At 42.0% G+C, this 13,594-nt stretch overlaps 1 protein-coding gene across 7 annotated transcripts in view; it reads left to right on the top strand.

Annotated features, from left to right (window-relative positions):
* The window catches only part of LOC114118046 (zinc finger protein 345-like), a 62,024-nt gene that overhangs the window by 24,138 nt on the left and 24,292 nt on the right, over nt 1-13,594 (top strand). For 4 of the 7 annotated variants that reach the window (XM_042231206.1, XM_042231205.1, XM_042231207.1 and 1 more), the window contains one exon: nt 2,739-7,919. The exons of 2 other annotated variants lie outside the window; for them this stretch is intronic. In XM_042231206.1, coding sequence (XP_042087140.1) covers nt 2,739-4,549 — 1,811 coding nt within the window. In that variant the 3' untranslated portion in view covers nt 4,550-7,919. Of the gene's footprint in view, nt 1-2,738; nt 7,920-13,594 lie in introns of those variants that run through there. One more of the 7 variants, XM_060399088.1, reaches the window with a different exon arrangement.

Genomic DNA, 13,594 nt, shown 5'->3' with positions numbered 1-13,594 from the left:
TTAAGATCTTTTTTGTATAGTTCTTTCATGTATTCTTGCCAACTTCTCTTAATAACTTCTGCTTCTTTTAGGTCCATCTTGTTTCTGTCCTTTATTGTTCCCATCTTTGTATGAAATTTTCCTGGTACCTCTAACTTTCTGAAAGAGATCTCCAATCTTTACCGTTCTATTGATTTCCTTCCCATTTATGTCTCCACAGAGCAATGAGTAGAGTTCCCTCTTTCAATCATAGTTTTAAACTCTCTCTTTTTATTTAATTTCTTAAAATTAGTACTTTATTCAGTTTATCTTATTTGCATTCAGCTTCCTCAGGCACTGTCTTATGTGTTCTCAGTTTCTGCTTAGTTCTCTGTCATTATCATCTATGATTTTTAGATTGAAACATCTAGTAGACCATTCTCAGAAACACATGTGGCAAGAAGTGGATTTAAGAACTATTAGCCATGAAATTAAAAGATGCTTACTCCTTGGAAGGAAAGTTATGACCAACCTAGATGGCATATTCAAAAGCAGAGACATTACTTTGCCAACAAAGGTCCATCTAGTCAAGGCTATGGTTTTTCCAGTGGTCATATGGATGTGAGAGTTGTACTGTGAAGAAAGCTGAGCACCAAAGAATTATGCTTTTGAACTGTGGTGTTGGAGAAGACTCTTGACAAGAGTCCCTTGGACTGCAAGGAGATCCAACCAGTCCATCCTAAAGGAGATCAGTCCTGGGTATTCTTTGGAAGGAATGATGCTAAAGCTGAAATTCCAGTACTTTGGCCACCTCATGCGAAGAGTTGGAAAAAACTCTGATGCTGGGAGGAATTGGGGGCAGAAGGAGAAGGGGACGACAGAGGATGAGATGGCTGGATGGCATCACGGACTCGATGGATGTGAGTCTGAGTGAACTCCTGGAGTTGGTGATGGACAGCGAGGCCTGGCGTGCTTCAATTCATGGGGTCGCAAAGAGTCAGGCACGACTGAGCGACTGAACTGAACTAAACTGGACATTTTTACCTTGTTTCTTCCCCTATAACCTATTTCTTTGCCATCTCATTTGTCCAACGTTCTGTTTGTGCTCTCTGTTTGGAAGGGTGCAGGAACCTAGTTCGTCCTCCTTCTGGTGTTTGCACCTTGGTGGGTGAGATTGGTCTAGAGGTTTGTGCCCTAATCCTCTCTTGATCTGTGGTTTGATTGCTGTTAACTGTGACCAGAGCCTGCCCGGAACATTCAGGGCTTTTGCCCCCATTGTTCTGTGGTTGTTATTGCCCTCTCTCTGGTGGTGCCTGCTCCCTACGTGCTGGAATAGACACTCCAGATCTGAATGTTAGCTGTGATTCTGATCTGTGGTGCTAGGCAGGTGGGATCAGAGCACAGCCACTGGGAGAGAAATCACTGAGTATTACTCCTCTAGGAATGTTCACCTTAGGTTGTGCTCTGGTGTCCCCTCTCATGCGTTTCAAGTTCTCATGTTATGTAGTTGTGGCACTACTCTTGGCCAACCTTACCTGTGGGTGTGATGGCACATGGCCCTAGTGTCTCTCAGATGTTGTTTTCACAAGGTCACCAGCATAGATTCAGTGAAGTCAGGTCCTGGGATTGCATTGAGCATGGGGCTGGACCCGCTGTGGTGCTGCGGGGCAGCTCAGGCTCTGTCATGGCCCAGCCCCCTTGTGTAGGAGCCCACAAAGTCCACAGCTGCTAAAGCTCCACCTGCCATGACTGGGAGAGCCCTGGTCGTTGATTCAGATGCTCTGTAGGGGCTGAGGTTACATAGCCAGTCGTGGGTGTAAGACCGTGGCTTGTGTTGCTGCAAGGAGTGTTTTCAGCTTTTCTTCTTTATTGCTGGGATTCACCTGTGCTTTCAGCTCCATCTGTGCATGTGGCCAACTCACAGTTGTCTGTTCCTGATGCTGCCCCAGAGCATAGGATTCTGCTGATTTTGGAGGACGTCGATGGGGGAGGCCGTGGCTGGGGGCTCAAAGGACCTACGTGTGTGGAGTTCTTCGTAGTCCTTGGCAAGCAGGAGTGGGCACAAGTAACAAGACATGCAATGGGCTTCTTCTTTGGGTGTCACTCACCAATGGTGCTCTGCTCTCTGGTGGTTCAGGCTTCCACCACAAACAACCCGTTTGCAGAGCTCCTCCTTCACTCCCATCCCTTCAGGATGTTTCCTCATCACCAATGGCAGTCCTCTGCCTCGGTCTGCTCTCCAAACCCCGCATTTCAGCACGCAGCTCTTTTCTTCATTGGTGGACATTCCTCTAAGGCTGGGTGGGCAGGGCTGAGGTCAGTACCCTGTGTGCAGGTCTCACTCTGTCCTGCTCCCACATGCTGGTTGCCGTGTTCTCTTCCCACAGAGAATGAGGCTCTCCTTCTGTCCAAACTGAGCTCCCCCAGAGAGGGGCTTCCCAGGATATGGGTACCTCTCCTCATTTTCATCTCCCCGCAGGGTCGCAGGCCTCAACCCACTTTGCTCCTCTCCTTTTCCTTCTTTCTTTTGTCCTACCCTGCAGAGCAGGAATCTTTCTTGTCCTTTCAGATTTCCATGGGCCTCTGCTAGTATCAGCTGGGCCGTGTGAGAATTGTTCCATTTCTCATTCATTTGTGGAGAGAGAGATGATCTCCACAATCTGCCTAAACCTTGGTATCTTGATCCTTGATCCTAGCTATGGTCATCAGTTTTCTCTAAATGTTTAAAGATATTTTCTGAAAATAGCAGTTAAAATTACTTGTTAATTGGTATCTTTCAGCTATGTCTCCACAAGACACCCAGGATTTCATGCCAAAGAATCAAAAAGCATTTGAATATGTGTTCCCAATAGCAAACCTAGGAATATATCAAATATTTCACCACAGAAATTTAGATTTAATGAAAGACTGGGAATATACAAGGGTATATGAAAGACAGAGAGGATGTTTATATGAACATAAAGAAATGGAGACAGTTACACATTATGCTAAGAGTACTGGAAAGAGAAATGAGCAACGTGAGTCAAATTGGGAAAAACATCAACTTCCGTCGTCCACATCTGCTGAGAAGTGTCAGTGTTTAAGAACTGATTTCCATCCTTTTCTGAAACATACATGTTCTCTAAAAGGAAACATGGAAAATCTGGAAGGTAATCTAGTCTCTACTGCAAATACTCATTCGGACAATTCTGAATGTAGGCTTCGACTAAACATACATTCAAGCATGTCTGAACACCTACAATTTAACAGTGAGTGGGAAAACTCACAATCTAATCAATTTGAGGGATCCATGAGCAGGGGGCCATTTGTCTTCCCCCAACAGATATTTTCTCACCATTCCAAGATGTACAATGTTGATGATAATGGAAGAGACACAATCCAACCATCCTTGTTCAATACATACTGTGATATGGTTAATACACAACAACTTTCTATGTGTAATAAAATGAGTCAGACCTTTAGTAACAACTACAGCTCCAATAATTACAAGAGTATTTATGGTGGAGTGAGAAGATATTCTGGCAATGAAACTGGGTACACCATTGAAGGAAACGCAAAACTTATGAAACATCAGGGACCCGAATCTTCAGACAAGGATTCTAAAAGTAGTAAATGTAGAAATACCTTTGATCAAATGTCAGGTTTTTCTCTAGATAAGACTACTTGTCCTGAAGAGAGGATTTGTAGTGAATATGGTCAGGTTTCTAATCAGTCTTCAGAACTTATTCAACAGCACACTGTTCAGAATCCACAGAAAGAAAACCAGTGTAAGATATGTGGGAAAGTGTTTAGTAAGTCATGCCATCTAAGTAGACATAACAAAATTCATACAGGAAGGAAACCTTTCAAATGTACAGAATGTAGCAAAGTGTTTAACCTTCGCTCACTTCTTACTGAACATCAGAGAATTCACACTGGAGAGAGACCTTATAAATGTACAGAATGTGGCAAAGCCTTTACTTACAACTCACAACTTACTCAACATCTGCGAATTCATACTGGAGAGAAACCTTATATATGCATACAATGTAGCAAAACCTTTATGCGTTACTCACATCTCACCTATCATCGGCAAATTCATACTGGAGAGAGACCTTATAGATGTACAGAATGTAGCAAAGCCTTTATCTGTTACTCACAGCTAACCTATCATCAGCGAATTCATACTGGAGAGAAGCCTTATAAATGTAAAGAATGTAACAAAGCCTTTCATCGTCTCTCACTTCTTACTGGACATCAGCAAATTCATTCTGGGGAGAGACCTTATAAATGTAAAGAATGTGACAAAGCCTTTATTCGGTGCTCAAATCTTACTCGACATCAGCAAATTCATACTGGAGAGAAGCCTTATAAATGTAAAGAATGTAACAAAGCCTTTCATCAGTACTCAGTTCTTACTACACATCAGCGAATTCATTCTGGGGAGAGACCTTATAAATGTAAAGAATGTAGCAAGGCCTTTATTCAGTGCGCACATCTTACTCAGCATCAGCGAATTCATACTGGAGAGAGACCTTATAAATGTACAGAATGTGGCAAAGCCTTTAGTCATAGTAGTAATCTCACTAAACATCTGAGAACACACACTTAACCCTAGTAATGGAACAAGTGATGGAAGAGGTTTGCCCTAAACATGCATCAAAAAACACAAGAGTTTATATAAGAAACCTATGGAAATAATGTAACAAATATGTAGAAAGGTATTTAATCAAAAGTTAAATCAAAATAACTATCAGAGATTGCATCAGTTCAGTTCAGTTGCTCAGTCATGTCCGACTCTTTGCGACCCCATGAATCATAGCACGCCAGGCCTCCCTGTCCATCACCAACTCCCGGAATTCACTCAGATTCATGTGCATCGAGTTGGTGATGCCATCCAGCCATCTCATCCTCTGTCTTCCCCTTCTCCTCCTGCGCCCAATCCCTCCCAGCATCAGGGTCATTTCCAATGAGTCGACTCTTCACATGAGGTGGCCAAAGTACTGGAGTTTCAGTTTCACCATCAGTCCTTCCAAAGAACACCCAGGACTGATCTCCTTTAGGATGGACTGGTTGGATCTCCTTGCAGTCCAAGAGACTCTCAAGAGTCTTCTCCAGCACCACAGTTCAGAAGCATCAATTCTTCAGCGCCCAGCTTTCTTCACAGTCCAACTCTCACATCCATTCATGACCACTGGAAAAACCATAGCCTTGACTAGACGGACCTTTGTTGGCAAAATAATCTCTGCTTTCACTAGAAGGCATTTCATCAACTTTGTTTTCAGAAGTTTCTCTGAAGGAGAATGACTGTAGTGATTACTCCATAGTTGAAACACATAGAAAATGGATATATTGGCATGAATTGTGAGAGGAAGGTTGATGATTAGAAAGTTACAATTCTTAAAAATTATGTATGCTTGTTAATAATGACGTGATTTGGGATTATTTGAAGTGAATGTAATTCAGCACTCAAATAATCCATACTATGCTTTGTTTCTAGTGTGTTTCCAAACATAGATTTTTGATGGTTTATTAAAGATTAGCCTTTTTATATTGTGTTGCAACCATTTCTATCTATTCTCCATCAGAAGATGAAGGATACCATGATGTAAAATGGACAATGACCATCTAAATGTTTGTCATTGATGTGAAATATCTGGAGGTTGCCATGATGTAAGTAATCATTTAATCTTTCCATGTTGTAAAATAAGACAGAAGTTGGTTGTATGGTTTCAACAGTAATATCCTTGATGTGTAAGAAGAACACAATGACAGTTCACTGCAATATTAATGTATCTTTATAATATGAACACATCATGATTATTACTTAACAATGTTGAAATAAAGACAGTGATAACCTAGAAATGTATTAGAAACCCTTCCTGGAAAAGGCTTGGAATTACTGTATACCATGCTTGCTAAGTGCTTCCTAGGCTTTGTATGATAAGCTGTAAAAATAACAGATCTCACGTCATATCAAAAAATGAATATCTTTGTCAGTACTTTTGATCTGTATTTAATCATGGATCATACCGTGGATTGAAAAGGGGTTTTATTTCAACTATATGTAAAATTAATACCTGGTTATTAATAAAAGTGAATGGCTTTTATTGTTTTGGTTGGTTGTAGTGAATGAAATGTTAACCCACCACCAACAGTAACCTCGCACACCTTATTTAAGGTTCTAGTGAAGAGATCACAATGAACTATTTATAGTAAGACAGAAGCTGGCTGTAAGGTTTCAATAGAAATATCCTTGATGTGGAAATTAGTTTACTCACTAGCTTTAAATTTCTCATAACTTCAGCTATATCCCATCATTTCTATGTTGTATCTCCTCTCCCATTTTGTAACTACTTGGACACTGGGATGGTTCTAATAAGAAAGATGATACAGAATATTGTTGACAGTTTCCCTGAACTGCTCCATGCTGTTGCTGCCTCAGCACCTGTCTGGGGAGCAGGCAGCCTGCGGGTCCCTGAGCTCACACCAGCCAGTCCTGTGAGCACCTGCACTAGGTGACCACCTTCCTGAGACCAGCAGTCTCGCTGAACCCCAGGGTCTATTCATAGGTCCCCCTTCAGTCACACTGAGAGAGTCTATTTCTAGGCAGGTTGATAAGTCCGGGGATCCCCAAGGAGAGAGGGTTCTGAAATTCTCAAGGAGGAAGAACAAACTCCCCCCCCCCCCTACATTCCTTAGGATTATGTAAGAAATTATCCTGCTTGAGGGCAGTCTCTGGAAAAAAACCTTCTGGCTAGTCCTGTTGTCTTAAAATGTATGGGAGTGGGTCTAGTGAGGCCTTTACAACCTCCAGACATTCTTTTGATTCAATGGAATAACTAATTAAAAATATATAACTCCTTTGCTAACACTAGCGAGGGGGCACTCTTTCTGTCCCTTTCTGATGTCTATGTCAGAATCTTTCTCTGTCTCTTTTATATGTTAATACAACTTTATTACACAAAAGCTCTGGACAATCAAGCCTCATCTCTGGCCCCAGATTGAATTCTTTTCCTCAGGAGGCCAAGAATCCAGGCATCTCTTGTGGTTGAGCAGCAGCCTTTCAATACCCTCACAGTGCTCACCAGAATCCTTGTCTTGGTTTCAATGAATTAACCCACACTCAGCCTAGGGAGCCTGAGGCATTTCATTCAGGGTAAATTATAAAAGCTGAACTGCAAGTACTCCTGTTTTTTCTGCCTGATCCTAGCTTAGACCTCTCTCAGAAATTCCTGCCTTAAATCCTCCCCTACAGTGAGGTCTTAGGTATGATGAGTGTGAGGCTTCGATCTCAGGACTCCTGAACGTTTGTTTGGGGGAAGAAACATCAGAAAAAATGGGATTTGCTGATGACTCCTTTCACGGCCCCACTATTAAATAGTCACATATGTTCTTAATTTCACAGTTACACACTTATTTTGCCTGGTAGTACTTGATCAGTATCTCAGGATCTGATGTTATGTGTTTGTTAGTGTTATATAGGTGATTTGAATAAAGAATTTGGGGAAATCATTTTCCAGGCTCTTTAACATTGTCCCTTGCATTCTCGTCTCAACTGAATACATATTGGATTGGACACTGATGAGTCTCTGACAACACAACTATTCCTTTTTCTGATGAACAGGTCCTGTGGGCGCTAAGCTGGACCTGATCACCTTTCTGGAGCAATTGAATGATCCCAGGAATATAAGGAGAAGGGAAACAACAGCCATATATCCGGGTAAGTACGAATGGATGGAGATGACTCAGAGGAGAGGTCCGGGGAGCAGTGAGGAAGTAACCCTTCATCAGATGGTTTTGGAAGATCATCTTCAGTGGAAATGATTTTGGAAAACCTGGGTTTGTGTCCACTGCTGTCATAGAAATGTATCACCTGCCCTATTCTGTCTCTTAAATCATTCATAAATTCATCTCTGGTGTTTACTTTCCTTCATCACAGTGTGAAATAAAAGTTTCCTCTTGTGTTGTGACAATCTGCATTCATTGGTTGCTCTTCCATTTCTTGGGGGTCCAAGAAAACAGCCCATTTTGAATAACTGTATGACAGTCCTTTTAAAGTTTCTTTGTACCTGTAGCCAAAAATGTGTGAGTGAAGTGGCAGACAAACTGCTAAATTTCTAGGAATACTGGGGACAGGTTTGTGTTTTCTGATTTATAACTTCCTATCCACTGGGAACTAGACATAAGACCTTCTCAATAAATTTCAAACTCAAATACTTTTTTCACTGCAGGAAGCAAAACGTTCCAAAAGTGAAAGAATGCACATCTCAGGTTGACTTCAAAGTTTCTCTTTTCCTTATATGATCTCATATTAAATATCTTAAATGTATTTGCCCCAGTTCTAAAATGCTAAAATATTTAATATATTCGATTACCTCATAGAATTTTAAAATAAACTGGAATAAATGCTTAGCACCTTTTCCACCATATTGTTAATAGCTGATTCAAGCTATAACAATTTCTAGATCATGTAAAGAAATCAGTTTAAAATGTTCTATTTGGAATTTAGCTGTTTTACAATTTTGTACTACTGTACCACAAAGAGAATCCATTATACCTATCAGTCAGTTCAGTTCAGTCACTCAGTCGTGTCCAACTCTGGGACCCCCATGGACTACAGGACGCCAGGCTTCCCTGTCCATCACCAACTCCCAGACCCTGCTCAAACTCATGTCCATCAGTGATGCCATCCAACCATCTCATCCTCTGTCGTCCCCTTCTCCTCCTGCCCTCAGTCTTACCCAGCATCAGGATGCTTTCCAATGCATCAGTTCTTCACATCAGATGGTCAAAGTATTGGAGCTTCAACTTCAGCATCAGTCCTTCCAACGAATATTCAGGATTGATTTTCTTCTAAAGAAATGGAGTGCTGTGATCTCCTTGCAGTCTAAGATACTCTCAAGAGTCTTCTCCAACACCACAGTTCAAAAGCATCAATTCTTCGACCCTCAGCCTTTATGGTTCAACTCTCACATCCATACATGACTACTGGAATAACCATAGCTTTGACTAGACAGACAATTGTCTGCAAAGTAATGTCTCTGTTTTTTATTATGCTGTCTACATTGCTCATAGCTTTCCTTCCAAGGAGCAAGCGTTTTCTACTTTCATGGTTGAAGTCAACATCTGCAGTGATTTTGGAGCCCAAGAAAATCAAGTCTGTCACTGTTTTGATTGTTTTCCCATCTATTTGCCATGAAATGATGGGACTGGATGCCATGATCTTCGTTTTCTAAATGCTGAGTTTGAAGCCAACATTTTCACTCCTCTCTTTCAGTTTCAACAAAAGACTCTTCAGTTCCTCTTTGTTTTCTGCCAGTAGGGTCATGTCATCCGTATATCTGAAGTTATTGATAATTCTCCCTGCAGTCTTGATTCCAGTTTGTGCTTCTTCAAGCCCGACATTTCACATGATGCATAGTGAAAGTGAAAGTCACTCACTTCTGACCAACTCTTTGTGATCCTGTGGACTATATAACCCATGGAATTCTTTAGGCCAGAATACTGGTGTATTCTGGTGTGGGTAGCCCTTCCCTTCTGCAGGGGATCTTCCCAACCCAGGGACCAAATCGAGGTCTCCTGCATGTTGTATTCTGCATATAAGTCAAGTAAGCAGAGTGACAGTAGGCAGTCTTGACATATTCCTTTCCCCATTTGGAACTAGTCCGTTATTCCATCTCCAGTACTGTTTCTTCTTGATTTGCATTCAGATTTCTAAGGAGGTGGGTAAGGTGTTCTGGTATTTCCATCTCATTAAGAATTTTCCACACTTTGTTATGATCCACACTGTCAAAGGCTGTGGCATAGTCAATAAAGCATAAGTAGATATTTTTCTGGAACTCTCTTGCTTTTTCTATGATTCAAAGGATGTTTGCAACTTAATCTCTGGTTCCTCTGCCTTTTCTAAATCCAGCTTGAACATCTGGAAGTTCTCGGTTCACATACTGTTGAATCCATGCTTGGAGAATTTTGAACGTTCGGTAGCATGTGAAATGAGTGCAATTGTGTGGTAGTTTCATCATTCTTTGGCATTGCCTTTCTTCGGGATTGGAATGAATACAGACTTTTTCCAGTCCTGTGGCTACAGCTGAGTTTTCCAAATTAACTGACATATTGAGTGCAGCACTTGAGCAACATCATCTTTTAGGACTTGAAACAGCTCAACTGGAATTCTATCACCTCCACTAGCTTTATTCATAGTGTTCCTTCCCATGGCCCACTTGACTTCAGGCTCCAGGATGTCTGTCTCTAGGTGACTCATCACACTATCCTGGTTATGTTAGTCATTAAGATCTTTTTTGTATATCTCTTCTGTGTATTCTTCCCCATTTTTCTTAATATTTTCCACTTCTGTTAGGTCCACACCATTTCTGTCCTTTATTGTGCCCATCTTTGTATAAAAGTTCCCTTGGTATATCAATTTTCTTGAAGAGCTATCCAGTCTTCTGCATTCTATTCAATTCCGTCCCACTTTGGTCTCCACAGAGCTATGAGTAGACTTCCCTGTGTTTCAACCATATTTTTAAAATGCTCTCTTATTTAATTTCTTAAGAACTTAACTTTATGAAGTTTTTCACTTCCTCAGACACTGTCTTATGTGTCCTCAGTTTCTGATTAGTTTTCTGTCACTATCATTTATGATTTTTAGATTTAAACATCTACTAGAACATTCTCAGAAAAATGTGTGAAAAGAAGTGGATTAAAGAATTATCAGGCACCTAGGATTTGTGAAAACGTCTGGTATCTCCACTTAAGATGACTACAAGCAAGAGGTCGTCATTAGATTGCCTATCTCCTCTTCAATTAGTGGTTCTTACAGGGTTTGATGTTGCTTCTCTCTATATAACCTGTTTCTTTGCCATCTCATTTTATCCAGTTTTCTGTCCGTGATCTCTATTTTGAAGGCTACAGGAATCTAGTCAGTCTTCCTTCTGGTGTCTGCAACTTGGTGGGTGAGGTTGGTCCAGAGGTGTGCCCTTATCCCCTTGATCAGGGCTTTGATTGTGTTACTATGACCAGTGCCTGCCCTGAGGGGAACTTCCCCATTGCTCTGTGGTTTTCACTGCCCTCTCTGTGGTGATGTCTGCTCCCTGGTTGGTGGAATAGAGCCCCGGATGTTTCTTAGCTGTGTTTCTGATCTGTGCTGGGAGGCTGGTGGGATTGGGGCACACCCACTGGGAGAGAAGCCACTGAGTATTGCTCCTCTCAGAATGTTCACCTCGAGGTGTACTCTGTGTGCCAACTTTCATTCTCCAGCAAGCTCTTGTGTGATCCTATTATTGGCACTGCTCTTGGCCCCAGCTTAAGCATGGGTCACCCTGCTTATTTAACTCATATGCAGAGTACATCATAAGAAATGCTGGATTGTATGAAGCACAAGCTGGAATCAAGATTGCTGTGAGAAATACCAATAATCTCAGACATACAGATGTCACGACCCTTAGGGCAGAAAGCGAAGAAGACCTAAAAAGCCTCTTGATGAAACTGAAAGAGGAGAGTGAAGAAGTTGGCTTAAATCTCAACATTCAGAAAATTAAGATCATGGCATCTGGTCCCTAAACTTCATGGCAAATAGATGGGAAACAATGGAAACAGTGACAGACTTTATTTTTTCGGGTTCCAAACTCACTGCAGATGGTGACTGCAGCCATGTAATTAAAGACGTTTATTCCTTGGAAGAAAAGTTATGACCAATGTAGAGAGCATATCAAAAAGCAGAAAAATTACTTTGCCAACAAAGGTCCATGTAGTCAAAGGTATGGTTTGTCCAGTAGTCATGTCTGGATGTGAGAGTTGGACTATAAAGAAAATTGAACTCTGAAGAATTGATGCTTTTTAACTGTGGTGTTGGAGGAGACTCTGAGAGTCCCTTGGATTGTAAGGAGATCCAACCAATCCATTCTAAAGGATATCATTCCTGGGTGTTCACTGTAAGGACTGATGCCGAAGTTGAAACTCCAATACTTTGACCACCTGATGCAAAGAAGTGACATTGGAAAAGACCCTGATACTGGGAAAGGTTGAAGACAGGAGCAGAAGGGGACAACAGAGGATGAAATAGTTGGATGGCATCACTGACTCAATGGACATGAGTTTGAGTAAACTCCGGGAATAGGTGATGAACAGGGAGGCCTGGCATGCTGCAGTCCATTGGGTCCCAAAGAGTCAGAGACGACTGAGCGACTGGACTGAACTGAACTGAATCATTCAGGTGATCCGTTGGGAGGAAACCTCAGTAATTGTAACCGGAGACCTGCTTAAAACAGGGCAGCTGGCTTTTGTCTTAGGAAATGAGTCCAGGAAGAAAGAGGGAGACCAGAACCCACACTGTCGTTTATAACATAACCACAGAAATGGCATACCGTTACTCCTGCCAGAATCTGTTGATACAGAGATTCAGTTCAGTTAAGTTCAGTCGCTGAGTTGTGTCCGACTTTTTGCGACCCCATGAACAGCAGCACGCCAGGCCTCCCTGGCCATCACCAACTCCCGGAGTCCACCCAAACCCATGTCCGTCAAGTTGGTGATGCCATTCAACCATCGCATCCTCCGTCATCCCCTTCTCCTGCCCTGAATCTTTCCCAGCATCAGAGTCTTTTCCAATGAGTCAGCTCTTCGCATCAGGTGGCCAAAGTATTGGAGTTTCAGCTTCACCATCAGTCCTTCCAATGAACCCCCAGGACTGATCTCCTCTAGGATGGACTGGTTGGATCTTCTTGCAGTCCAAGGGACTCTCAAGTCTTCTCCAACACCACAGTTGAAAGGCATCAATTCTTCAGCGCTCAGCTTTCTTTATAGTCCAACTCTCACATCTATATGCCTCTTAATTGTTGCTGCTGCTGCTGAAGTGATTGTTGTAGCCACACGTTCTGGGAAACAAACTCACTCAGAAGGACAATGCAGATAGTGAAGTGCAGTTTATTGCACCAGCGGGCCCAGGGCAGAGTCTCCTCTTAGCCAAGGACCCTGACCAGCATTTGTGAAAATCTTTTATACCCCATGTGCACATATCTGAACCCACCACCCCAAATTCTTTGAGACTTACATAAACCAAGGAAAATACAGTCACAATAACCCCATCATTCAGGTGCTATGTGCTCAAACAGTCAAACAATTAGTAATCAATAAGCTCTAGGTTACACTCTGGTAGACACAGAAAATTGATGGACTGTCTGTAGGAAGGGGTGATTAGTGTATGTTTTGTCTTAGGCCATGTGTAACCTAGATATGATCTTCAAGGTTCCCCTGTTTGGAGGGGGGGGGGTCTTATCCTTCTGTTGTTGTTTTCATAGGCACTAAACACAGAGTTTAGAGTCCATTGGAAAGGTGGCCGAGCATGATCAGCATGAACAGGTCTATGATGGAGTCCAGGCCCTATGAATTCCTTCTAATTGATTACATTCTACTTTTCCTCATTGTGGAGACACCCATCTTCACACACTCACACAAAGGGCTTTTCCATCTTCCCTGTTTTACAACTTGCTGAAAACATCTCCGCTTCCCATAGAGTCAGCCCTCAAAATTCTTCTCTTTTGCCTTAAGTTGTGTGAAACACTAACTTAGAACAGGCAGGAAGCAGCTCTGCTCCAGAGGAAACCAACGAGATTTAAAGGCATCAACAGGCAGAGAAAGGAAGCACAGCTGGACAGAAGGA

Source organism: Ovis aries, chromosome 14 (genome assembly GCF_016772045.2).
Source record: "Ovis aries strain OAR_USU_Benz2616 breed Rambouillet chromosome 14, ARS-UI_Ramb_v3.0, whole genome shotgun sequence".
NCBI classification, from domain to species: domain Eukaryota; kingdom Metazoa; phylum Chordata; class Mammalia; order Artiodactyla; family Bovidae; genus Ovis; species Ovis aries.
Note: the sequence above shows the minus strand (reverse complement) of the source record. Positions and strands in the feature narration are given on the sequence as shown.